The following is a 27159-nucleotide window of genomic DNA, read 5'->3' on the forward strand; positions in this document are numbered from 1 at the left end:
ACCTCCACACTCTGTATTGTTTCAAATACTGTCAGATTAATCCAGAGAGATAGAGAGATTGGAAGCGAGGACAGCCTTTGGATAAAAGTCTTGGGCCTATGCAGCCTTCACAGGGAGGAGTCCTCGGTGCTGAGCTCTTGCAATTATCATTTAAGTATGTGCTGCTCTACTGCTAAGAACAGGTGCAAAGGAAGGTTATTTCACACGTATTAAAGTTTATACACAATTTAACCTGTATATAAAACAGTATATGAAGAGATTAGGCTTACTAGGCCTCACAACATCAATCCCTTCCCTCTTATTTTCTCCAATCCTTTGCTATTATCGCCTCCCTCTCTCTCTCTCTCCCTCAAATCGCGAGCGCCCAGTGCACCACAGTGTGCACGCGACGTGCCCCAGTGCATGACGCTGGACCAATCAGAGGCCGCCATTCCGAAAGTTTACCTTTTATGGCGAGAGCCGGGCAACTGACGCACTATAAAAAACAAGCGCCCACAGCTAACGGATTCACTCTGAGCGCCGTCACACACAGCTTTGTGCGGGATATCATTTGCCTGAAACCGGTTCCCTTAAAGCGAAAAGCCCCCCACCCAAAAGGTAAGGAGACAAGTCTATTATTATCAAAATTCGACCTCAGCTACACGATTTACCAAGTAAACAACGAGTGGATTTGTTTTCTGTTGCATGTTTCTGAGATATTTGAGATTTTTGAATGCAAAAGATGGCAAGGACCACGAGGTTCTTTGTCCTGTCATACGCCAACTGTGCTGCTAATTTAACTTTTTGGTTTCAAAATGATTACTCAACTGAAACCTCAATCCATATTTTACATGCGTTTTCTGATCAAAGTATTCTGTGGCGATGGTCTGAGACCGCTAAACTGGTACTTAGGCGGCTCACAGGTGCTTTTGGGTGCAGCCGGCTTATGGTGAATGGTTCCAAGTAAATGATCTTCACTAAACTGGGCTTGTCAATGTGGTTTTGCAACGTTTTCAGTCTTTCAGTGCTGGTTTTCTTTTCTCCCCCGGTGGGATAGTTGGGAAGAGGCTTTTGGGTTTAGGTTGACTAGATCCCGGCTGCTCCCTTTGTGCGACCGATGCGGCGGGGTGTGACCTACTTTAGCATATTAGCCTAGCCACATCATGCTAACACCGCCCTTCAGACTTGCAACAGTGGCAATTTTATTCAACATCACTTTTCATCCACTCATGTACACCTCTTGGGCGTTTTCGCCTTTCGACTATCTAAATGGTAATGACATTAAAAGATCTCGTTAAGGGGAGAAAAGATCGAGAAGAATGAGGCCTGCAAAAAAAAAAAAATCACAATTTAATAAATGGCTGAAAGAAACTGAGCCATCTTATCATGAATTCGTTACATTGCCAGGTTGAACACGAGGAAGTAAGGAAATTGCGAGTGACAGATCGTTCAGTCTTAGAAAAGGCGTGGCTTTCAGGAAATGGAGCATCAGTCAAGGACTTGTGACCTATTCATGAGTCAACATAAGTTCATTACGCAACTTGCTTTTCTTTTAACAGTCGGTGCTCGAAAGATTGTAGCCAACAGTTTAATTAAAAAAACAAAAAAGACGTTTGCTTTCTGATAGCAGCCGTTTAGTTGAACATCAGGTTGCCTGTGTGCAATGAATGGAGCGGCGAGGGCTGGTTATGACGCAGTGATATTGGAGCAAAGGTTTCTGATGCGGTATTAAAACCAATGTGATTGAGCAATAGGTGGGAGGGGGCAGCGGAGGAAGTTGACTGTAGTGAACCGGAGGGAGTGGTCGCGCTGAGCCGGGTCTGATAATGTCGAATGTTCGTTTTTTTTTCTCTCTCTCTCTCTCTCTCGCGGTACTCTGCCGCTCTGGCCGCGCGCCATGGCGCCGGTAGCCGCAAAGCTGCTCAAACCGAGCCATGTCCTTATATGGCAATAACAGACTGCAGCGCCACTTCCTTTTGTCTGGCGGGCGGAATGCGCGGCACGAGCTCCACCTAACGGCTGCACTCGAACACTGCAGCTCGCGAGTTAACAGGAAGTGAAAGCTCGATGTGTCATAACCGGCGCTGTCGGGGACGTGCATGACTGAGACTCAAGTGTTTAACGCTTTTTTTTTTTCTCTTTCCTTCTCCCCCTCTTCAACAGTTCAGCCATGGAAGATGAAATCGCCGCACTGGTTGTTGACAACGGATCCGGTATGTGCAAAGCCGGATTCGCCGGAGACGACGCCCCTCGTGCTGTCTTCCCCTCCATCGTTGGTCGCCCCAGGCATCAGGTGAGTGACTTGCCTCCAACCATTAAGAAAATATACACTTTTTTAAAAATAAACATATGCTAATTACATAATTTTATGAATTGGATAAACAGAAATTAAAGTTAGATTTTATAGATATGATTTTTTTTTTTTAAGTCCCAATTCCATTAGTAGATGCCATGCTTTAATGGAGCATTGTGTTGGCTAATTGTCTGCTAATTTAACAAACTGTCTGGTCTTGTGTCACAGGGAGTGATGGTGGGTATGGGCCAGAAAGACAGCTACGTTGGTGATGAAGCCCAGAGCAAGAGGGGTATCCTGACCCTGAAGTACCCCATCGAGCACGGTATTGTGACCAACTGGGATGACATGGAGAAGATCTGGCATCACACCTTCTACAACGAGCTGAGAGTTGCCCCTGAGGAGCACCCGGTCCTGCTCACAGAGGCCCCCCTGAACCCCAAAGCCAACAGGGAGAAGATGACCCAGGTACACACTGTTCCCTTTGCACAGAGTTGAGAATTTCCACTTGAGCCAGATGGTACATTAGAGAATTAACTGTTCAAAACTAGTTGCCTCATTTCCTCCTGGTTTCCTTTTTCCATCCCATTCTCACTTGCTCCTTCCTCCCCCCCTCTCCTCCAGGACCTCTCCTCTATAAGATGATCTATCATCAACAGGTCTCTTGACTGTGTGCCTTTATCTGCACTTGTGTCTAGAATGTGTAGCTGAATCAGACAGCACCTAAATAGACATCTGACATGCACAAGTGTGAAGGAATGTTGACTTTCTGCACCTGTTTTCTACTAACTTCAGTCTGAGCCTCACTCTATTGCATGTAGTGGGTGCAGTGATCACAAAGCCATACATCTTATGATGAATGAAAATGCTAAAGTGTTCTCTTCTTCCTTTACAGATCATGTTCGAGACCTTCAACACCCCCGCCATGTACGTTGCCATCCAGGCTGTGCTGTCCCTGTATGCCTCTGGTCGTACCACCGGTATCGTCATGGACTCCGGTGATGGTGTGACCCACACAGTGCCCATCTACGAGGGTTACGCCCTGCCCCACGCCATCCTGCGTCTGGACTTGGCCGGCCGCGACCTCACAGACTACCTCATGAAGATCCTGACAGAGCGTGGCTACTCCTTCACCACCACTGCTGAGAGGGAAATCGTGCGTGACATCAAGGAGAAGCTGTGCTACGTCGCCCTGGACTTCGAGCAGGAGATGGGCACCGCTGCCTCCTCCTCCTCCCTGGAGAAGAGCTACGAGCTGCCCGACGGACAGGTCATCACCATCGGCAATGAGAGGTTCCGTTGCCCAGAGGCCCTCTTCCAGCCTTCCTTCCTCGGTACGTTTCCCAACTTGAGCCCAACATGAGTTACATGCTAAAGCATACACTGTCTCTATGGTTATCCCGCACTTCTGTTTACTCATGGGGTCTTTGTTCTCAGGTATGGAGTCCTGCGGCATCCACGAGACCACCTACAACAGCATCATGAAGTGCGACGTCGACATCCGTAAGGACCTGTACGCCAACACTGTGCTGTCCGGTGGTACCACCATGTACCCCGGCATCGCCGACAGGATGCAGAAGGAGATCACAGCCCTGGCCCCATCCACCATGAAGATCAAGGTGAGCTGTCTTGTCACAGGAGCAGCAGAGTGGCACATTGTTGCTGCTAACATGACATGTTTCAATGTATGCATCAATGCCTGGTGTCCTAATGTGTCCTCTTGTCACTTTGCAGATCATTGCCCCACCTGAGCGTAAATACTCTGTCTGGATCGGAGGCTCCATCCTGGCTTCCCTGTCCACCTTCCAGCAGATGTGGATCAGCAAGCAGGAGTACGATGAGTCCGGCCCCTCCATCGTCCACCGCAAATGCTTCTAAACAGACTGTTCCTTCTTCCCCTCCCCAACCAAACGCCCAACAACTTCAGCTCTGTGCAAAACAACCACACCACACATTTCTCATACACACTCAGGCGCAGAGCCTAGACGACCAACTCATTGGCATGGCTTCAGTTATTTTTGGCGCTTGACTCAGGATTTTAAAAAAAACTGGAACGATGAAGGAGACAGTAATGTTTGGCTAGGTTTAAGAAAAAAAAGCACCCCAGGGTTCTGCAGTTGCATCTGGGGACTTAAAAAATGTACATTTTGTTGTTTTCTTTGAGTCATTCCAAATGTTTGTTAACTGCATTGTTCAGACACATGATTCCAAATGTTAACTGCATTGTTCAGACACGTATTTGCCTCTGTGAAGGCTGCCCAGTGGTTGGCGCATACTTAAACATGGTTGTAGTATCGCTTGTATGTAAATTATGTCTGGGTTTTTTGTACTTTCAGCCTTAAAAATATCTTGGTCCTGTTAATTTTTTTGTTTTTGTTATGCAAAACCCAATCGTGACCTCTTCTTCCCGCTGTTGGAGGTTTCATCACCGGGGTGGTGGGGCAAGGGGTCTCGAAGTGATGGGGTAACATGGGGTGCCAGACCGGTGGGGCCAACCTGTACACTGACTAAACAATCCCAATAAAGTGCACATGTGTTCCGACATGATGTCTGACTCTTGTCTGTATTTTTAAAATGTGTGGTGTGTTTCAGCTACTGAGAATTTTCCAACACTGATCAGAGTGGCATTGTTCAAGTAGGAATTTACTAGATGCTCCACATGAAAATAATGACCATACTTATTTTTTACCAGTAATTTGCAAATGATTTTTACAAGCTTAATCTCTATGAACAAATTGGGTTTACATTGTGACAGCATTTGATAAAATAAGTGTTAGACTCACTCTGAATTCATGTGTTTTAATGACATTGCAGAGAAAGGCTAAAAACTAAGCAATTTCTCTCATAACCGACCTTCTGCTGCTCAGAGCCAAAACACTGAATCATTTAGCCTGACATCTGAACCATGATCTAAGAAACTGACACTGACTCGGCTAACAGTTATCTAATATGGTTTACATCACATGTAAACATGCTGATTAATACCAAATTAATTCAATATCATTCCAGGGAGTGGTTTGTCTCATGACACAGTAGACAAGGCTGTTACATCTTGTAACACATTGTGAAACATTTTTATCATGACACAACCTGTAATTAAGCTTGAAGGGAACTGTTTGTCTGACTAAGCTCAGACTAAAGGGCATGTGACTCACAACTCAAATGTGAGCTCTCACACTAAGTATAGTTAACATTGTACTTGTTGCACTTAACTGTATTGTCAAACAGCAGCAGTACACACCCTGGATAACTGAGGAAAACGCTGCAAGCCAGTTTTATCACAAGATGAATTCTAAGATGGGCAAATGACTTCTTAATGTACCATTATGTTGGTAGGTCTGATATAGTTCTTGTATGTAGCCTCTTATCACACTGAAGCTAAATATGTTTTTTGTTTTTTGTCTATGTAAACCATAGGAGTACACGGGGTGTGTGTGCCATGTGGCCTTTCAAAGCGCAGCTGCATAAGCATAACCTTGTCATCACACACCTTAGCCCTACAGAAACTGAACTTCTATCCCCCAATTTGAATAGTTTCTTTTTCTGCCAGTCAGTGATATATAATAGAAAATGGCTGTATACAGTATAAGGAGCTTGTAAGTTCTCCATGCAGGCAGCAGCAACACAAAGTTTAAAAGGATGTGGTCTGTGCTGCTTTATGCACTGATTTCTATCACCAAGCTGCAGCAGCGTTGCTGACTGGGTGTCATATTGAGGACTGAAAGGTCAGGCCCAGCCCTGAGGTCGTCAGTCACACACGATGAGCTCAGATCTCAGAGGAGTCATCGACTCTCAGATAAATAAAGAGGAGTCTTTTGTCACTCCTTGGGCATCTGGTCATGACATCATCGGATTTGCGATCACGCTGTCTTTGAGGCATCACAGGTTGTTTGTTATCCACCTAGACTTCCCCAGCTCCACCACTACAGAACTGCTCCATTGTCGAGTCTTCTTGCACTTTGTTCTGACCTGTGGTCGCAGCTGCCTGCACAAAATGTGTGACATCATAATCCAGCTGTGAATTCACAGCAGTTGCACAGTTTAGGCAGGAGATGGCGACAAAGGCCACGGTTTTTAATTTCTGTTCAGAGAGCTGTGATTCTCTCCTGTGTCTATATAATACCTTCATTTTCTCTGCATCTCAAAATATTCATTTACATTAAAGCTCATGCAAAGAGCTAGAAGTGATGGAGACATGCTTTTAAAGGTGACATCAAAGTTAAGTGTTCATTTCTTGATTTAGATTTAAGGGTGGAGGTATTATGGAGTTGGTGTCATGGATGGGGGGCGGGGGGCGGAGTGCAAGAGTGGGATTGTGTGTTTAATCCAGCAGCAGCAGCAGCAGGAGAGGGGCATGGATAAAAGATGGAGCGTGCCATTTGCGCTAATGTTTTATTCCAGCTTTCCTAGAGTGGTGGAAGCAGATCCTCTGCTGATGCGGCCACATTTCCTGTCCACATCTAAAAACAGACCTCCACATTTGCATGTTACAGAGATGAAAGAGGATAAGATGGATGGTGGTTGTTGGATGCTGGATGATGCAGCCCCACCCTCATGTTCTAACAGTATGCATCATATCCTGTTTCTGCGTGTGTGTGTGTGTGTGTGTGTGACACCACCAGATCCAGCACTAACCAGAGTCATGCTGCGTCCATCAGTTCCATTTTCATGCAGTATTCTGGGCTGCACGGAGGAGGCACCTCATATGATATATTATATGATGATGCTGTGCACATGCATACAGAAGTGTGTGCGTTTGCATTGCTATGAATTCATATATGCAGCCATTAAGTCGGGCTGCATGCAGACTTCCTGCTCCATGCACGTACACACTGAAGATCAAGCGTGTTTGGTATTGGAAATTTATTCCATCTCACTGCAGCCCCCCACCTCCCCCGACCTCCCTGTGATTCTGCTGAGACTGCTTCCCTCTGATATCCTTTTACTGCCACGCCAGCAAAACACTCACTGCCAGGGAAACGGTGCTTGGCATGTGTGTGTGTGCGTGCGTGTGTGTGTGTGTGTGACCGCTTTGGCTGTGCATTTCTCTGCGCTTTGTTAAGGGTATTGTGTGCAAGTGTGTGTTTTTTTGTGAGTTGCCCGTGCAGGTGTGAGCACTGCAGGTGTTTGTGAATGAGCCACTCCAGCTACTCGGTTCAACGACAACAAAAAAATGCCTGTAACAGCACAATGTCTTCCCTTGAGAGAGGACACAGAGGGGGACCAATTTGTCAGAGAATTAGGCTTACTGTGTTCCTCCATTTACTACAGCTGTGCAGCTTCACAGCACCTCCACTCGGTCAGGCTGCTCACCCACCCTGCAGTTCTCCTCCCTCTCCAGCAGATGAGGCCACTACGCCACACGAGTCTGGCGTTTAAAGTGGGTGAAAGGCAAATAGAAGGCTACCACACCTGACATAAGGAGGCCAACAGAGAATAATAGATCATATTCACATCCAGTAGCTCCTCTTCTTTTCTTTTCTTTTTTTTTTTTGCAAAGTGATTTGCATTCTTCTAAGGGTGACATGTTCACTGAGGGTGATACAGGCCCTCTGCACCATTTTTTTTGCAAGGATTAGTGTGTTGTTTGATCAGGTGCTCAGCTGACATGACATGAAGCTGTCTTCTTAGCATGTTGCTTCATCCCTCTGTTTCCACACATTTCAGTCAGGTCAGATACATGCCATGCCTGTGGAGGGTCGCTGCAGAAAGGCAGTCTCAGGAGGGTAAAAAAAGGGGTGTGGAGGCCCACACAGGGATTTTTTTTTCATGAGGTTTTAAAGTGGCCCTGACACATCAGCACTGCTTTTTTATCCCTCAGCAGGATAAGTGTCTGTTGCATCGATGTTTCCTCAAGGTTGTGGCAACGCTGGGTGGTTTTTATTTTCTCAAGAAAAACTCCATGATTTGTCAGAGCTCTGCGACCGCACCACTCCGGCACAGGAAGAGACACCAAAAATACACACACCCCGTGCACTGCAAGCTTGCTCGAGCACACTCAATGCACCGCTCCCTCCTCCCCCTCCCTCCCTCTCTCACCACACCCCCCACACTTCCATATGTGTCCTCATCTTGGTAACCATTTTCCATATTTTAGCGTGCATATTGATTTGATTCAAATTAAATTGCAGCCTGTGTTTTTTTTATGAGCTCTTGGACAGGGACAGGAATCTTGACTTTATGTTAATACAGGGGATGCTGTCACTACAGCAATAACCTGCTATGTGTAATGTATGTTAAGCACATGTATGACCATGTACTGTATATGCTTATTCTATGTGCAATATGCATCTTACACGGCTCCTGTGGCTCATTCAACTGGAACTATCAGAAATGAACAGCACATCACCCAGCTCTAAAATCATAAAGGCCAGGGATATGTGTAGTGACAGATCATCGTGGGTGAACCTACATACAGCATCTACATTTTCTTCTGTGTATTTGTGTCATCTGACTATTTCACATTCAGCTGGATGGCTGCCAGGGTAGTGTGCCTGTGGCTGGGTGTTTGTCCTCCAGCATGAAGCCGCCCTCACACCCCCCTCCCCTCCAGTGGTCCTCCATAAAACCCTGCAAGGCACTGTCTGATGATTGGCAGGTACCCCATGAGGACTGTATGTGTATACCAGAGTGTGTGTGTGTGTGTGTGTGTGTGTGTGTGCCCCGAGTGGGGGGTTGGTGTGTGAGTGTATGTGCTCGGTGATGTCCTAGTGCCATGATTGTTGTTGCATGTGTGTGTGTTTGTCTCCAGTCTGTACGCATGTTTGTCTCAGCCCAACAGATTACATGACACTGCAATTAGCTTTCTTTACAATCATGTTATAGATTTGTCTTGCTGCAGTGCAGTAGTGCTTGCTTCAACAATACAGTGCTTGTGTGGAGCATGAGACAAGGTATGATGAATGATTCAGCCCTGTGGGCATGCAGCCACTCGGTGTGCGTGTGTGTGTGTGTGTGTGTGTGTGTGTGTGTGTGTGTGTGAGAGAGAGAGTGGTTTGGGAGGGGGCACATAAAATATCTGGACTGTTGTTATTTATTGCTGTTTCTCATTTGTCATTTATGGAATATTGTAGAAAAATGTAATTGGGAGCATGGGCATGCATTCAGGCTTTATTAGCAGCCCAGATGTGAGACGTGCTTATGAAAGCGCCGTTATTGATGGGTGGGTGCTTATGCAGGAGGACATCTTCCTGTATTTATTTATTTATGTATTTCTTCTCCAGAGAGGAGTGCAACCCCCAGCTGAATTAATCAATGCTGCCTCTGTGCTCTGTCCCCTGTGGGTTAATGCAGCCACATGCCCAGAGAAAATCAGATAGTCTGGCCGCCAAATCAAATCATTTACCTGATCCTTACCTGATCCCTTCAGCTGATAGGACAGAATTAACCCGAGCCCCAGCAATGATATTTGGGCAACCACACAGCTAGAGGTTGATGTTAGATAGGGTGTTCATGCAAAGATAAGAGGCAAACAAGATGGGAAAAGAAAGAAAAACACTAGGCTACTAGTGTAAAACAGAGGCGCTGGTATAACAAATGTTCTTATTGTGCATTGGTTCACAGAACAAAAATCATCTCAGTGGAATGAAAAATTGGCCGTGGTATAACATTGACTCAGCAGCATTTTAGGTAATAAATCATGGATTTCAGTACTTTTCCACTGCAGCCCCACATAGAGGACAGGCTTGGAGCTTAAAGTTGGACCATCCTCAAAGAACCCAGTTGGTGTATAAGCTATAAAAAAAACATAATCTACCAAATGGTCCCATCTGTTCCTGCAGTAAAGAGCCCATGTGAGAAGCTCCAGCCTAGAAATAAACAGACAGTAGAAAGGTCTGTGATTATCATCCAGTGCTGAAGGTGAGAACCTGGACGTGTCCTTCTGATGACAGGGAATTTTGAATGAATCTTTATTGGGTTATTTTTGCTGAATATGATTCACATGACACAGGCCACAATAACCGAGGACTTTACTCTAAACGACACAATTAGCCTATATTTTAATAAATTGAGGACTGTGTTAAAAATTGCTATAAAAATATATCTAACTATTATCTGAAGGAATCATGACTGACTCATATCAGCTAGGCTAAGTGTATTAAAACCACTCGGCGAGTCGTTTCGCAGCCATATAGCCTGTATACCCACCTCAAAGTGGAGATAAAAACCCCCACGAACACCGCGGTATTTGACATGAAATACAACGGGCGAAAAGACAGCGACAATGGGGCCTTAATCTGAGGGCAGTTGTGTCTGAAATCCCAGTCGGAGCGATTTGGAGAACAAAGGCCGGGGTTGGACGGCCAGGGCCGGGCCGGGACACCGCTCTGATCTCCGCCTGGTGGTCGCCCCTAATTCCCTTCCCGGGTCCCGTCGGGGGCGGCAGGCGCTGCGAGCGGATAGGTCAGCGGGGTGAAGGCTGCAGCCGAGCGGCTTCTTCTTCTTCTTTAGCTCGGTGGTTAGCTATATTGTCCGTGGGTGTCGCGACCTCGACAGAGCAGCGGACCACCGTGCAGGAGCAGGAGGGCCCGCGTCCCCCGCTGCGGCTGCAGCCGGTGTCCGGGGCTGCGGCGGCGGAGAGCAGCCTCCCTCTGCTCCGCTCCCCGCTCCGCTCGCGGTTTGGAGTCGGTTGAAGCGCTTCCCCTGCCCCTGGCGGAGGGAGGGTCGCCTTGAAACCGCCAGACTGTCAGGAGGAGGAGGGGCTGCTGGAGAAATGAAGGGGAGGGGGTGACATGGGCAGCTTGAAACCGCCTGAGATTTTTTTTTTTTTTTAATCAACATTTTTGCAACTATGTAACACAGGGCGGGTTACTTCAAAGGAAACTTATGGATAATACAAATCCGCGAGAGTCAGACAGAACCGCGCACGAGGAAGAACATGGAGGTCATATGAGAGGATTTTTGAGCCCACCCCCCCTTTGCCTGAATTTTAACACAACAGCACTAAATGAGCACGCCACTTTCTTCCCTCTTCTAATGCAAATGTGTGCGCGTCCGCCGCTCAGACTCGGCCTGTATTGTGCACTAGGGGACGTCCAGCGAGGCTTCACCACAGTCTGTTGTTGATGTGCATTTGCATAGAGCGACTGAGTAAGAAAGAGAAAGAAACAGAGCGGTGGGACTGTTCCTCGGTATTAAAGAAAAGAGTGTGTGCAGGGAAATGAAAGATGCACGAGGGAGAGTCCAGTGACGGGTGTCTGCAGGAGAAAGGTGCAGGATGCTGCCGGTCACTGTCCTTCATCTGCCTGCACACTCACTACAGCGCTGACTGATGAAGACTATAGGATTGTAGCCTATTGTATCGAATAAAGATGTGACATTAAGTAGGCTACTTGATCTCTGCATACCGTCTCATCCCATCTGTATTTTATCTAATAGTGTTAGGTGTTAAAAATGAATTAAAAAAAAAAAAGAGATTATAGTATGGATTCCTTCTCAAGGACAGCTAAACTGCCAGATCTAAACTTTTACTTGTTTTATTTTTTGAACCTTTGTGATCCAAGATGTTTTGCAGGGGTGACCTGGTCAAGAGTGTGACAGCACACATCATGATAAACATGCCATTAAGTTGAGAGCAGAGCAACAGTAAGTGCAAATGGCAGACATGTGGATACCATCAACAAACTAAAAAAAAACAAAAAAAAAAAAAAACACTGGTACTGTCCAATGGTCTTATGTTATTGGCCATTTAAAATAGTACAGGGGACCTTTTTTATCATGGCCAGGCTATAATGGACTGTAAATGGAGAAACATCATGATCAATATGTTATCTTCAAGCTGAATCATTGAATCAGAATAAAGTTAAATAAACATATAACTTGTGAACATGTAGGTCTGTTTTATGCAAATGTGGGACTCATCTCTGTAGTAGCTACTGGTGTAATAGGAAAAAAAAACTGTAGGCAGCTGACTTAGATAATCATCCACTGCTTTCCAGTGAGAACAAGTAGTCTCAACTCTTGAGGACCCTCACTACATTTTAAGTAGGCTATGTCCTCTTCATATTGCCCCCACCGACACCCCCCACCCCCCACCCACCACCTCTCCTGTTCCTGTGAAGCCCATGTGCTAATAAACACTTGGTGTTAGGTGTGAAAAATAGTTTTCAAAAATGATTATAGATCACTTGTTAATTAGCTACACCTTGGTCAGTTGTCAGAGGCAAACCTTTATTTATTGATTCATTCATTCATCAATTGGACCATAAGGCCATAATTATCTTCTATCAATTATCATTATCATGAGCAAACAACATCCAAACTAAAAAAAAAACAAATGGGCTAATAATAATAATTACTATAGAATTAGGTTTAATTAACATAATAATCGTGGACATGTTAGTTGTATTATAGCAAACGTGGGGCACATTTCTTAAGTGTTGGTGTAATGGAAATAGCTGTGGGCTGCTGACTTTGGTAACTATCCACTAGTGTAGTGAGAACAAGTGGCCTCAACTCACCACATCATAAACAAGTGCAATTTTTCTAGGGGTAACAAAACAACGCCCCCCCACTTTCCGCTTCCCAATCATTGAGCGTCTGTTATAATCGGCGTGGAAATGGGTGGTGGTGGTGGTGGGGGTGGGGGTCGCCTTGAAACGGGCCCCCTCCACCACCAACACCACCACCAACCGCATTGAGAAAAAAAAAAAAAAACAGAGCAGAAGATGAAGCAGGAGAAGCCCACTGCTTGTTTTGATCACTCAGTCTTGAGGGGAGTGGGGATCTTGAAACGGCTCAACCTCCTTGCTCCATAATTGGTTTTATAGAGCTGGCGAGCGGCCAGTGTTTTTTTTTTTTTTAACACTGGGGACTTTTGATTGACAGTCGGCGCAGCCAATCAGAGCCGAGCTGTGTGAGCCCTACAGGGCTGGGCTGGGGTTGGGTGGTAGCGAAGGAGAGGGGCGGTGCTTGCAAAACAATGCTGTGTTTCATTGCTGAGGAGTTTACGGACGCGTCAGGGGCTTTTTTCTCCCCCCAATTATCCCCCAGTTTACCTTCGGACCAGCCTGTAATGGACTACTCCAGTTCTCCCAGCAACCTGGACGGATTTTGAGAAGCGCTTGCATTTTTAATTTAGCTCCTTCCCCCCAGGTTTTCTCCATTCAAGTAAGCGCTCGGCATGTTGTTTTTCTTGTTTGGTTTTCTTCGTTTTCCAGCTTTAAGTGTCGGTATTTAAAACACTATCTGGGTTGTAAATGTTGTGGGAAAAGGGCGCGGAGGTTTGCACGCGACATTTTGGATTTTTTTGGGGAAGCTGTAGTCGGTGTGGAAACCTCCGTGTCGGTAGGTTTCCTCCGAGAAAGTTTCTGCCGTGTCGTTAATGGAACCGTGAAAAGTTTGAAACGTGGCTGAAAAAGCCGAGCTGCTGCTCCGCCGCGGCGCCGCATGGACCCACACCGAGCAGGACGAGCCCCAGCCCGGCCACACAGCCTCTCCCTGAGCCAGGCTCGGAGGCAACATTTCTCTGTGCTGTGTTTTTGTTAAGGGAAAGAAAAAAAGGTTTATTGTGATTTGTGAACGAGCCATTCTTCAGATCCCGCCCGCCTGGATATCACGAGTCATTGCTGTAATGTGTTTGCTCGCAGCCTTTGAAGGTTAAGGCGACTTTTTCCTCCTTGTTGGTTTCTAACATTAATTAATTTAACTAACTAAACAAACGAGATTTTATGTTCAGGCACTATTTTGTGAAATGAGAAAAAATAGTCTAATGTTTAGCATAGATTGAACAAGACGCTAAATTATTATCTCCGTGTTGCCTTCGGGTGAAGTCGCGATTGCTTGTTGTTTTCCTCCTCAAAGTAACTTTTATTCTATTTTAGTGTATTTTCATATGACACATGTGGCTGTCTTCGACGATTGTGTTTTATCAGCTGTTTTTCTGGACGAGTGTAGCTATTCGTCCTTTTTAACAAATTCAAGACGAATTGCTCGGGTCAAACTGAATTAGCTATCCGTCGATTAATGATATAAAAACACAGTAGGCTATATTATATTTTAATACTGGTGCAAACTGCAGTCTGGATGGTGAACCGTCGATAACCTGGTTACAAATGGGCTTTTAGTTTTAAACTGTGGGCTCAAGTGTTTACGGGCTGGGTTTTGATTTCTTTCCTTGGGCAGCACCCATGACCAATTGCGAAGTAGCCCGGACTAAATTCGCATCTGTGGGCAACAAAACACCGCTCACCCCGCTGATTAATGATGCAGGCTTTTGCAACCTTATTTATTTTTAACCCGTTTGAAATTTATATTTGATGCGCCCTCCAGTATTTATGGTGTATTGGTTTACAGGGCGACTCGGCCCATAGTCAGCATTGCTGGTTTACGGCTTAGGGAAAACAGCTGGGTAATCGGAAAAGGTAGAATGGGTTATTAAAATTTGACCGTGCCGTTGTGTTTCCATCGCGGGGATCGCACAGTGTTGTCGCGGCCGGGGCAGAGCAGCTGGCCGCCCCCCCTCCGTCTCCCGGTTGTGTTTCCCTGGGAAGCGGAGCCCCGGAGCGGCCGCTGCTCGCTGTGCAGTCGGTGGGGGTGGAGCAGCAGCTCGTCCGCTCCCTCCAACATTAGATCATGATATCGAGGATATAAGTTAAAGCTGCCTTAAGATCCGCAGTTGGGATACACCAGGAGCGAGTAATACGGTCTTAATGTCGACCGGTTAATACTCAGCGTGTAGTTTTTGAAGTGGTTTTCCAAACTGCGTCATTGCACGTATGGGCCGCCTGTTCGCTGGAAAAGAGGAGAAATCCTGAAAACTACCAGTTCAACACAGTTTCGCTCAGCCTGCCCCGAGATTTGTGAATCAAGCGGTTTTCTTGTTGTGTTTTATAGGTCAGCAGGATGGCTGAGAAGGAGCTCGAGTCGCCTGGAAAACTAAAGACATTATTATAGCCAGAATTGTCTTTTTCGGAATAGGGGGCCTATCCGAACGGACAATTTCTTTTTACAACTTTCCCCTCTGTGGATAATGGATGGCAGAGATTTTGGACCTCCTCGATCCGTCCACGTACCACCTCCGTTGTTGGCGGGGCTCGCCATGGAGTCTCACCGACTCGGAGCAGCAGCAGCAGCCGGGAGGATCCCTCCCTCGCCCGGTCACTTGGGCACGAGTCATCCGCCGCCTCTCCACTCTGGAAAATTCTTGCCATCGGCCATTAACCTACATCCACACCACAGTAAGTAGACTGCACGACTGCTAGATTGCTTTGCTCTTGTTGTCTTTAAAAAAAATACACAACCTTCAATCGATCAAATATTAACTTGATATAAGGCTGCGCAAAAAAAGCGCACAGTTTTGACAGCATGAGCGGTCGTTATTTTTGACGTGTCCACGGTGCTGTGGGGGATATGAGCCTGGATGCAGGCTGCACAGGGAGGAGTGGCTGTTAGAAAGCTGTGACAAGTTTCAGATGTGGAAGTATGGCATCGTGTTAAGGATTTCTCAGTCTTAGCAATGGACAACGCATCAGCGGAAAATTACTTGGCAGGTTCCGACAGACACACACACATCATCGGGTTTTAAAGCACAACAGGGCTGAGTGTTGAGCGTGTGTGTGGTGGTGGTGCTGGTGTGGGTGTTGTTGCAGCAGTGTGCAGGTCAGGGTGCAATGGTTTTGGATTGCATGTGGACCATTACACCGTCATTGCTGTGGAGGCAGATGCAGGTTGTGTGTGTGTGTGTGTGTTTGGGAGAGTGGGGGTGGTAAAGTTGTGACCTTACAGGGACAACAGAGCACTTCTTACCCTGCTGAAGGGGAATGGTTGGAGTGTTTGTATGGGCGAGGAGTGGCTGTGGTTCAGGCTCCACTCTGTGGAGTAAATCTGGAGTAAAAGCCACTCTCCTGGAACAGTTGGCAAATGGCTGATGCTGCTTTTTCCTGCATTTGTACCAATTCGGTTGGACATCCCCACTGCTGCCTTAAGTAGGCTACAAGGGAGACTGTGTGAGGGAAAGACAGAGTGTGCGTGCGTGCGCGTGTGTGTTAAAATGAGTATGTCAGCTACAAACTGTGTGCTTTGATATATTTGGCCATTAAAGAAAAGGTGTGGCATTAACCACACAGGGGCTTCATAAACCAAACTCCCATGTGTTTGTTTACATCACGCTCTACCTGCCTCCTGCCTTCTGTGTGTGTGTGTATGTGTGTGTATTGCTCAACTGCAGTCAGTAGATCATCTACAGTATATGTTATTCCCTGCTGAGCTGGTGATTTTCCTTTTTACTTCCACTGCCTGCACACTGATGTCTGTTCCAGCCATTAGTAATGGAAGCCTTGAAATAACATTGTGCAAAAAAAAAAGATAACATTGAATGTTTGCATACAGATTGTGGTCAGTCAGAGGGCGAGTCAGTGTTCTTGTTAAGGTTCAAACCATATGTGGACTTTGCTGTGTCTTTTGGAAAATGACAAATCTAGCAGACACTCTCATCGAGTTACTCGTAGACGGATACAGTTACAGTCTCCCTGGTTTCTTTTCAGAGGTAAACCCCGGAGATAATAATATTCTAGTTGAGCTGTGTGTCCCCCCCCCCCCTGTTCTTATCTCCGAGCGTGGGTTCAATGCAGCACTTGTCATTTGGAGCGCGAGGTACTAGAGGTCTAGTAAAGTGAGGCAGAGCTGGCAGGGCAGGGCTCTGATGAAGCGTTAATTTGACACACCGGCGGAGCCTACACACTCAAACTCACACACGCACATGAAAAGCTGTCAGAGATGAAATCAACTCGCAGCGGGGAGTGTGAGGATGATTGACGGGTGTATCGCAGCAAAGAGATGTGCCAGGGCGCAGTTTATTGCAGCCAGTCGATCCGATTTTGTGCCTTCAGAATAACATGGGAATGTGTTGCAGGTGAAATGACGAGATGTGTGGATTTACTGTAAACCTCACACACACACACCAGTTGGTGCTGTTGGTTTAAAGCCGTGTCTTTGCAGCAGCAGCAGCGTATTTCAGCTGGGATGATGTTCCTCCATTCCCCCTCCTGTGGCTCTGAAACGAGCTGAAAACTGCTTGTGGTGTGTGTGCAGATGTGCTTGTGTGGAGCAACTGGAAGTGCTGCCGGAGGGAGGGAGGGAGGGAGGGGGGAGTTATGAAGTGGAGTTGACCCAACCACTGTTCCAGCCCAGATTGGTAGTTTAAACACTCCTTTAAAACGGGATACATTTCATCCTGCCCACACACTGACCTTCTCACTCTCCGACTCTCATCGCACACCCCCCCCTCCCCACCCCCACGCACACGCACACCGACAGCCTCCGCCCACTAAAACACACCACTGTACAACACGGGTCATTTAGCTTTATGGCGTTCCTCCATATCAAATCCCCGCACATTACATTAACCAAACCCGATTGAGATCCCGGTCCCATGCTTGTAATAACACTCCACAGCCCTGTTACATGATAATTACCCGGTAATTGCAAATGTTCATAATGTTCCCCATTTAATTGCAATAAGCAGCATGGATCCAGCTCTCAAGCAGCCAGCGCGCAATCAAGAGGAGCCAAGGCCGCCCCGCTACTGTTTTTGTTTACACATGTTTCATGGAATTCAAGACATTTTTTTTGCGCTGTTGTGTTTGGCTGAGCTCTTGATAGCAGGGTTGACTGTTTTGTAGCTGCCAACACACTCCCAGTTCCCAGGAGTCTCCCTTATTTTCGCTCTTAGTTCAGTTTTAGTAGGGTTTCCACCTGACTTAATGGAGTAAAGTGTCGCCCTTATTTCCACACCTCCAGTTTGTCAGAGGTATGAGAGAGTCAGGTTTGTTTTAAATGCATTGTGATTTGTGAAGCTGCAAATAGTTTGACACTTCTGCTGCTGGTACACAAACTCTGCAAAGACATCATTTTCTGTTTTCCAGCAGCGAGTCCTGCTTTCTAGCTATTCCCCTCTATTGCAGACAGGTCATATGTATGGGTCTAGGTCTTGTTGGTCACGGTTTATAGATGCAAAATGGCTGTAAATGCTCCTCTGTCTACTGGAGGTGAGGGCGCCTCCGTCACCAGATTGAGGCCATCTGTCCTTTTCCCCCCTCTTCCCTACCGCAGAGGTTGGACCTGCTGAAATGTGACTGCACAGAGGAGACAAGAACCACAGATGATTTATATTTCCAAAAAACTGTGCCATGACCGTCACAGGTCGACGTTGTTGCACATTGTTTCATTACGGGTAAAGGAATTAAGGAAAAGCAGGAAACGTTTTCCACCTGAAGGACGTTTTTGCCGCTGATGAGATTGTCACTTCAATCAAAGAGAGTGTGACATCTTTTTCTTTTTCCTTTGGATTTAGGCCAATTAACTACTCAGTTCTCGCCTCCTTTAAGCAAACACAGTGATGTTGCTGCAGCTGTGTGGGAAACGTGAAGTAGCTACATCACTTCCTGCTCACCGGCAGCATTTTTCCAGGCGTTGAGAGCAGAAATTGTTGTAAGGACCTACATAAACCTGGTGCAGCTAAATCACTCTTGTGTTATATCAATTAGTAGTAAATGATTGCTTTTACCATATGGACATTGTGAACTTGCAAGTTCAGAAGCACAGTTTGCACGCTGAGGTTAAAATGCTGCTCAGGGCGCTGTCCCTCATCTGTGTGAGGGATAACACGCCTGAACCAGCAACTTTCCTGCTCTTTTGTCTCCTACTTAAACACACACAGGCATGCATGCACTTTTTAAAAAAAAGTGTTAACATGGGAGTAGCTGAAAAATGGGAGCGGGACGCTGCTGTGGTGAGCGTGCAGAGGAGAGAAGTCAATGGATGGAGTTGAAAACCACTCAAGACAAATGGGGGGAAGAAGAAATAAACAGGCACAATCCCCGAGGTGGGAAGCAGTGTTTTGTTTTCGAAGGATAAGAGCTGAGGTTGTCATTTGTGTGTGAGAGTGAGTGTCAGCGCAGATGAGAGGATTGAGGTCTTGTGTATGGGAATAGGAGCATGTGATTGTGCTTAGTGCAGTTAGAGTCGGGGTTTCCCCCTGGGACTCTGCAGAGAGAAAGGAAGAGATTTATCCTGACCACAACACTTTCATACACGGTTAGATAAATGTGGTAGCCCTTCAAATGTTCTCTCTTTCAGTCACACACACACACAGGCACACACAGGCGCACACAGACACACACAAAGGCACAGGAGTGTAAGTATAATTCATGCAGCCTGTGGGGCAGGCCAGGGTTGTCTTTCCCGATACCAATTTGTCTTCCACGCTACGCGGTTAGTGTGTCTGTTTACGTTAAAATTAATGTGGTGAGTGTGTGTTTATATATATTCAAGACACAGACCCCTACATGTGAGTGTGTGTGTGTGTGAGACGTGGCTCGGACACGTCCCCTCTCAGATTAATTGAATCTTTCAGGAGAGAAAACAGGCTCCTTAAGAGAAAGCACAAGGCACTGGCTGCCCTGCTACAATAAACCTGTCAGAGGCAGACAAATGACACACAGTAATTCACACACGCGCGCACACACACACGCACAGCACACACACAGCTGTCAGACATAAGAGTGACAGACCGGTGTGTGAGAAAACAAGCGTGCCGTGGCATGTCCAAATACCCAAAGCATTAGCTAAGTCGTTCTCTCTCTGCCAGAACCCGACCTAAAACTCCAACAACACCCTCCGACACGCAGAGGTCACACACTGCGTCGTGTCTGTCAGTTTGGCTGCGTGTTGAGTCTCTACGTGTCCCCGTTACATAAGGTTTATAAATGTCCCTCCAAGGAAAAGTAAGGGGAAAATTCAACATGTGCAGTGACACGAAAAGAGACGCGCAGAGCAGGTTGGACGTGTGAGAAAAGACACGTTTGACTGTTTTTTAATTATGTGATGTCGCCGACTGACCTGCTCCTTTAGGCCTTTAACTGACATCTGCCGTTTTTAGTTAAAATCATCCAGAGCTGCAGTGACACCAGCAGCCCAGGAACAGTCTCAGTTAATCCTCCATGTTTCTGTCCTGTTTAAAAAAAGTTGTTAAAATTCATTGTGTGTGTATATAATATATATTATTATTATCACTTCCTGTCAGGCAGCTAAAGCTCAGTTGGTTTAGCTCATGACAAATGTTAAACCGTAAGTCGGCCAACCTCCGTGCCACAGGTGTGAAATATAGTCGTCATGTTTCTGTATGTTCTCCAACATGCGTGTGGTTCGTTGCATCTGTGCGACGGTGCAACTGTGCATACCACTCTGTGTGCGACACTGCATGACTCTGTGTGTGTGCCTGTTGCAAGAGCGTTCCCATTTGCTGGTATCGAGGTGTGTGTCAAAATAACAACTGCTGCCTTCACAGGAGACTTGAGCGCAGCGGCGTCGCACAGCGAGGCTCACGCACACACGGGCTGAATCCAACTGTCAGGGCAACTTCTGCACAAAGTTTCAGAGCAGCAAGGAATTAAACACAGGTTTTTTTTTTTTAAAAAGTCTTTGCTGTTTGTGTTTGTTTGGTTGAACTTAATGTGACTGAATTGCTGTCACTTGGTTTCAGCAGAAGTGGTTGAATTCATGTCGTTGCCTCAGTGTCGTGGTCGTGGTATCGTACGAGCTGTTAGACTGTTACACTGTTCATCTTCCACACTTTGTGTCCAAACGTCTGCTGTGGAAAAAGGACCAGCACAATTTATACACTTCAATTTATAGATCCTGTTGTGGTCATTCCACTATATTCTGGTTTCCAAGGACACCCGTTTGATTAATTGATTAGTATATTGACATGAACTTTGCAGAAAATGTATGAAATTATTTTTTTTTTAAAAAGTCAAACATTTGCTAGTTCCAGCTTTGCAAATGTGCAAATGTAATATTATTCTTCATTAAAACATTTAAAGTTTTGTCACCATGCACTTTGTGAAATTGATAATTTTGCATTTCTGTTATTATAAATTATTATATTGTATATCTTTTTTAGAAAACAATTTTTATCCAGGAGCTCCATCTCTGCCTGGTCTATTACAAATTTTCTGTTTCTACTCACACAATCTTACATAATCTAACACATGCTTTCACACGTCTCTCTCTACATCATACGCATGCACTAAAAACGGACGCATGCACTAAAAACGGCCCCATGCCACATCCAAACTCCCATCAGTCATACAAATATAGAACCTGTTCTCTACAACTTGAACATAGTACTCCACTAAAAGTGATTAAAATACACACACAGGAGATAGTTGTGTAATAGCAACAAAAATGATCCATCTAATTAGGGTCAACACATTGAGAAAAGATGCAAAGTATTTTGGATAATTTGGTTTTGTGTAGATATTTTTAATCCAACAACTAATAATATATCAGATTTGATCCATGTAACATTTTCAAAGTAACAGCAATTGCATGCAGCTTTTAATGAGGAGTGACAGAAACACACACATAAAGAAACAGAGACATGTTTTTCTCCCCCCACTTGAGTCTTTACTGGTGAGAGACTTACGTCATCAGATAAAAGCAGTTACAAAAGGAAAACAGTTTGGGAGATGTATTTTTCCATCAGTCATGCACGCAGCCCTGGTGATGGATTTATTTGCAGCTCCAGTGATTTAGGGTCCAGTGTATTGTTCTCAGCCCCATTTTTCTTCCAGCTGTGCTTCTTGTGGTCTCCAGATATGTGTCAGTTTTTCCGCGAGGTAGAGTCCAACCACAGTTTCACTCTGTCACTGTCAGAATCATCAACTTTCATTGAGATTTAGTGCGATATAAATAAAATTGGTTTGACACTTCCAGCCCCCTTCTCTGCCCACCAGCGTTTTTTACTCACTATTTTAATGTGTTTTTAACCAAATAAAACATTTTCTGCTACACTTTCATCAGATAAAGTAACAGACAAGCCATAGTAGACTAGTGTTTGTAATACTTTACATGCATTTTCCAAATCGCTGCTATTTGAGGTACATGAAATTATTTGAATGATTGTTCCGCAGCCAAGTCTGTCTTCTCCAGGGCAATTTGTGAAACTAAACGTTGCGTTTGTAAGTGAACTCGAAACAGTTTATGTTCAGCTCCAGCTCACAAACAAAACAGTTTCCTCCATGCCACTCAAAACACAGGAAGACCACACTTGGACATTTTGAAATCATTAACGTACTTTAAACCACATGCACGCAGCCTCGAATAAAAAAAAATGCACACAAAGACCGACACGGTATCAGTTGCCAGACATCCTTTCACCTTTGTGTTTATGTGAGGAACTCTCTCTCCCCTTTACAGTCAGGATTAATGATTAGCAGCGTCAGTTTGCCAGTTAGCTGCATCGCACAGCACAGTTTTACTGTTTGAATGTTTTTCTTGCAGTGAATAAAAACCGGAGATCAATAGAGATTCCCCCCCAGCTAACCCTGCTCTGAGTACCACTGATGGGTAACAGATGGGTTCACACAGTGTGTAAGTGTACGCGTTTGTGGTGTGTGTGTGTGTGGCACACAGTTATACCAGAGGTTTATTCTCCCCCTGCAATTTCTGTGCTTTCTGTACGTGTTCCAGTATTGTTGTTTTTGGATTCTGTTGCCTTTCGGTCCGCCTCAGATCGATCTGCGATCAGGACTCTTGTTCTTGAGCTTGATTTCACTGATTTCCAGTGTGTGTGTGTGTGTGTGTGTGTGAGGTTTGCAGCTGCGTCTCTATCAGAATTGATCTCCAGCAGGCCTCCTCCTCCTCCTCCTCTCTGATATCTAGATACGTTTCTTACGAGGATCTGAAAATGGAGGCTTAGAACGTGTTGGGAGTCAGAGAGCGTGTTTCTTGGCAACTCGCTTATCCCAATATGGCAAACTAACTGTCGTGTGAAGTAGGAGCCAAATGGTGTGTGTGTGTGTGTAGGGTGGGAAAGTGAGAGGGAGGGAGGAAGGAAAGGGCAGAGAGAGAGGGAGAGAGAGAGGTAATGAAAGAGTAATTTCAAAACATTTAAAGAAACATTTCCCTCTCAGCCACCATTTGGATGTTGTTTCTGGAACGAGGAGCGCAAATGTTTTCCCTCGCTCCACCCCTCCCTCTTTTTCCTCCGGTAGACTATTCAGGAAGGGAGAAAGGGAATTGGGGATTGTGTTTTTTTTTCCTGATCACTGGCATGAAACACAACCGTGGACTGTATGTATGAGTGAGTGTGTGTGTGTGTGTGTACACTCTGCACACATGGATAAAGGCCCTGTAGGCGGCTCCGATGCTGAGATTGATCCATACTCTCGTTGGGCATCTGTGCCTCTTGGTCTGTGTGTGTGTGTGTGTGTGTCTGTGTGCGTGTTAGTGTATGTGTGTATGTTAGACAGACCCTGGTGTTTGGCCTGAAGGAATGGAAACTGCTGACATCCTACCAGGACCTCAACATCCTTGACAGGTGGTGTGTGTGTGTTTGTGTGTGCGGGGTGTGGGTATGTCTACGTGTTGTTCCTCACACACACACACCAGGTAACAATTAGAAAAATGAAGAATAGGTTAGAATAATTACTTAGAACAACAGTGTTGGCTCGTAGCCTGACACACGGACACGCCGCGGTGACGGGAGGAAAGGTGGCGGTGAATACGGCGTTCTTTGTATTTGTCGGTAATAAATCATAATATGATTTACATGATCAAATTACAAACAGTCATGAGCTGCTGGAAGTGAATCACGCTTTGACTCACTCTGGTAATGACTGGCAACTGGCAGATCGCTTTTTATGGTCACAGATGAACAGTCAGCGGCTGCCATCAGGTATTTAACTTTGGCAACAGCATTTATTTAAAAAAAAATTGACATTTTAATAGAACAAGTCACGTTACTGAAAAGGTATAGTGTTAAACCTCCTGTAACAACTTCTCTATATAGTAGTTTTAATTTGGTGGTGGAGTTGAAACGACTTTCATACACAGAGAGGATTCTTAGAAAACGACGCGGCGTGTAATCCAGCCTGACTGTTTGTAATTTTATCTCATCGATATCAGCGTCACTGTTTACCCTTCACTCTCTCTTCCTGCGATATCGAGCCGCATCAAGTTACCACAAATGCAAACCAAACATTTCCCGCTCGCAGCTGCTTCACATTAAAAGCATTCAGCTCGTGAAACACAGGGAGGCTTTTATTGTGAGGCAGGCCCAGGAAACGAGGGGGGGAATTATGGCTGGCAGCGACTAGCGAGCGTTCATCAGAAATGCAGCGTTTTAATTTATTTTTTATTTTTTTTACAAAGGAGGATTTTGAGAAAAAAAGAGCAGCTGTTCATCTGCAGTTGTTCGATCAAGTGTGAAAAGCTACTTGCATTGTGCGCAGCGTGTAATCAGGTCACAGTTTCTCAAGTCAGGATGGAAAAAGCTAAATATTTCTGTGATCTATGTTTGTACCGTCAACGTATAGATCAATATCTGCTTGTGTTTCTGTTGCTCTCATGTGAGATACACTGATAAACACATGTCTCTGTTTTAAACCATCTTCACTGCTCCACACAGGACAGGGCCGTGTGTGTGTGTGTGTTGTCCAGCAGAGTTGACATACTGCGACCAACTGAAGATTAATCACAGGCTACGTTTGTGTGTGTGTGTACACTTTCATGTTTCTATATTCCCAGGAATTGGCATGCATGTGTGATTTAACGAAGCTGGTGTGTGTGTGTGTCCTGTGTGTGTGTGTGTGTGTGTGTGTGTGTGTGTGTGTGTGTGTGTGTGCGTGTGGCTCCTGCAGTGTCTCTGACTCAGAGGCCATTCACTGAGAATCCACATGGAACTGTTTGCACATGTCAGTGATCATAACACGATGCAGTGCAGCCACTTAAGCTACACACACAGAGACCCTCAGTAAACACACACACACACACACACACACACATGCACACATGGAGAACCTTGAATAAATCTGTGTCTAATAGCTACTTGGTGTGGAAGGATCCACCCACACAGTATTTTTCAAAGCAAGGTGAGTAAAGGCACGCTGCGTTACTCCTATATGCTGTGTGCCTTTTGTTTGTGATTAATTGGAAAGCCACATTTGCTATTGATTTTAAAAATGCAATGTGTGGGAGGGTGTGTGTGTCTGTGTGTGTGTGTTTGTACAGGCTGTGTGTACTGATGGACTGCGGTTTTAATGTACTGATTTAGATGCAGAGGAAACTCAGCAAGCACAGCAAGTCTCTGAGATTCCCACAGGACTAATACAGAAACACACACACACACTCAGTCAGTCCCTTCCCCCTCGCCCTCATACACACAGCACCCTTTCCCCTACACACATGGTTAGTTTTATCAGGGTAATGGCTGTGCAGTGCGTTCAGTAATGGGCTGGGTGGGGGGGGGACCTCAGCTAAACATGAAACCTTTTCCAGCTCTTAGAAGGTTGTGATTGGAAGAGACAGTAATGGTTCAAAGGTTCAAAGTTTACTAATGGTCACTGGTGCACACATGCTGGGAACGGAGTCTAATAAAAACATGGCTAGTAAAAAAAACAATCGATAGCGGTATCATGTCCAGATATGAAACGGTTTATGAGGATTCGCTCTTTGAATGTTAAAGTGATGGAACTGCATCATTTTAATGGGGAGGCGTGTGTGACGTCAACGCACTTTCATGTACACACTCTTTTTTTTTTATCATAAAAAGTTAATGCCAACCAGCCTCCATGATGGAATGATGTTAATGTCAATTATCATGGAAAGCCTGATTAGATTGAGTACAAGTTCCCATCGATCATGTTCTGAGTATTACTACTATCAGTCAGCCTGCTCCGTGGTTGGCGTGTGGGCTCGGTGGTGGGAATACATTAAAATGTTTAGTGAAATGACTTCAAGTATTGCAATCAGCTGAGGGTCTCTTATTCTTGAGCTCTTCATATTTAGTGACGTGTTTGTGTTCCAAGTGATTAAACAAATTAACAGTGGCTCCTTTGGTTCATTTCCATGTTGTTTTCACCACTGACGGGTGAGACCCAATCAGGAGGCGAGACAGACGCCTGCGTCATCGAACCCAACAGGTCTCGGTTTCGTCTCCACTTTTAGGGCCTCAGACACTCTGCTGTGGTGTGGATGCAGCTTCAGTCGCTCAGCGTTTGTGAATCATCACAAACGGCGTCAAACTCAGGGGGAGGTCCGACCGCTTTGTATTGATATTCTGTAAGTTAGTTGCAGTTAATGATCCACACAGGAGCTAAAGCCTGATGATGATTTCTCATAAACAGACAGGAGAAGACTGATTATTTTCAGTCATTGCATTAGCCACACACACGTGTGTTTGGGGCCATTCTCATGTTTACATAGAAACACCTTTGGAAATACAGGCTGATGTCTGGAAGCGTATTACACTCCTGTTGGTCTCAGAGGGTTAAATGAATCTGTGCAGTTAATGTCAGGGGTCCAGACTAATTTTTTTTTTACTAGAAGCACATTGTTTGTTTAAGATTTTAGGGGTGCAAGCAGAAAATTTAGAGGTGCACACCGTAATTCGACTTCACATTTCACATGATCCACACAGGAGCTAAAGCCTGGCACTAACCCGAGCCCATGTGTGACCACAACTCTCTGTACATGGTGTTTATATGCCAGTCCTACAGCAGACGTTATAGAGTCGAGCAGTAGCGAGTTGTGTCGTCAGGAGTGTTTGTGATCCAACTGATGTCTGCTCTCTGCCAGGAATGGTAAAATATTTCACTTGTTCAACTTCAAATTTCCACCGACTGCACAGCTCCGCTCCTCTTTGCTTGATGTTTGATAAGTCTGCTGCTGCACAGGAGTCAGCACAGTCTGTGGAAACACTGAGTTTAAACTTTAGTTTATCTGTGCAGAAAGGAGAAGTCTGTTGGTTCACAGAAATAACTTTTGACTAGAAAACAACTCACTTCTGTATTACAGGTTCAACAAAACCACAGTGTGACTGTGAAGTTGTGGAAAACGACCGTATCATGGTTAAAACATATGAAGTGGAGCAGAAAGAAAGTTGG

General features: G+C 45.4%; 2 protein-coding genes across 3 annotated transcripts in view; both read left to right on the forward strand.

Annotated features, from left to right (window-relative positions):
* The first annotated feature begins 509 nt into the window (after window positions 1–509).
* actb2 (actin, beta 2) lies at window positions 510–4819 on the forward strand. Of its 2 annotated transcripts, none has more exons than XM_085785335.1 (6): window positions 510–597; window positions 2143–2272; window positions 2501–2740; window positions 3168–3606; window positions 3710–3891; window positions 4007–4819. In XM_085785335.1, the coding sequence occupies exons 2-6, from the start codon at window positions 2150–2152 to the stop codon at window positions 4148–4150; spliced, it is 1128 nt and encodes a 375-aa protein (XP_085641461.1). In that variant the 5' UTR covers window positions 510–597; window positions 2143–2149; the 3' UTR covers window positions 4151–4819. The 2 variants fall into 2 exon arrangements, with proteins under 2 accessions (XP_085641461.1, XP_085641462.1); XM_085785336.1 differs by having other exon boundaries at window positions 510–594; window positions 2141–2272.
* An 8368-nt stretch (window positions 4820–13187) lies between these two features.
* The window catches only part of tnrc18 (trinucleotide repeat containing 18), a 50434-nt gene continuing 36462 nt past the window's right edge, over window positions 13188–27159 (forward strand). Inside the window, exons 1-2 of the mRNA XM_085785338.1 lie at window positions 13188–13381; window positions 15107–15450. Of these exons, the coding sequence (XP_085641464.1) occupies window positions 15243–15450 (208 nt within the window). The 5' untranslated portion in view covers window positions 13188–13381; window positions 15107–15242. The remainder of the gene's footprint in view (window positions 13382–15106; window positions 15451–27159) is intronic.

The sequence above is a fragment of the Trachurus japonicus genome, chromosome 8 (assembly GCF_045865225.1).
Source record: "Trachurus japonicus isolate A0001 chromosome 8, Traja_1.0".
Lineage (NCBI taxonomy): Eukaryota > Metazoa > Chordata > Actinopteri > Carangiformes > Carangidae > Trachurus > Trachurus japonicus.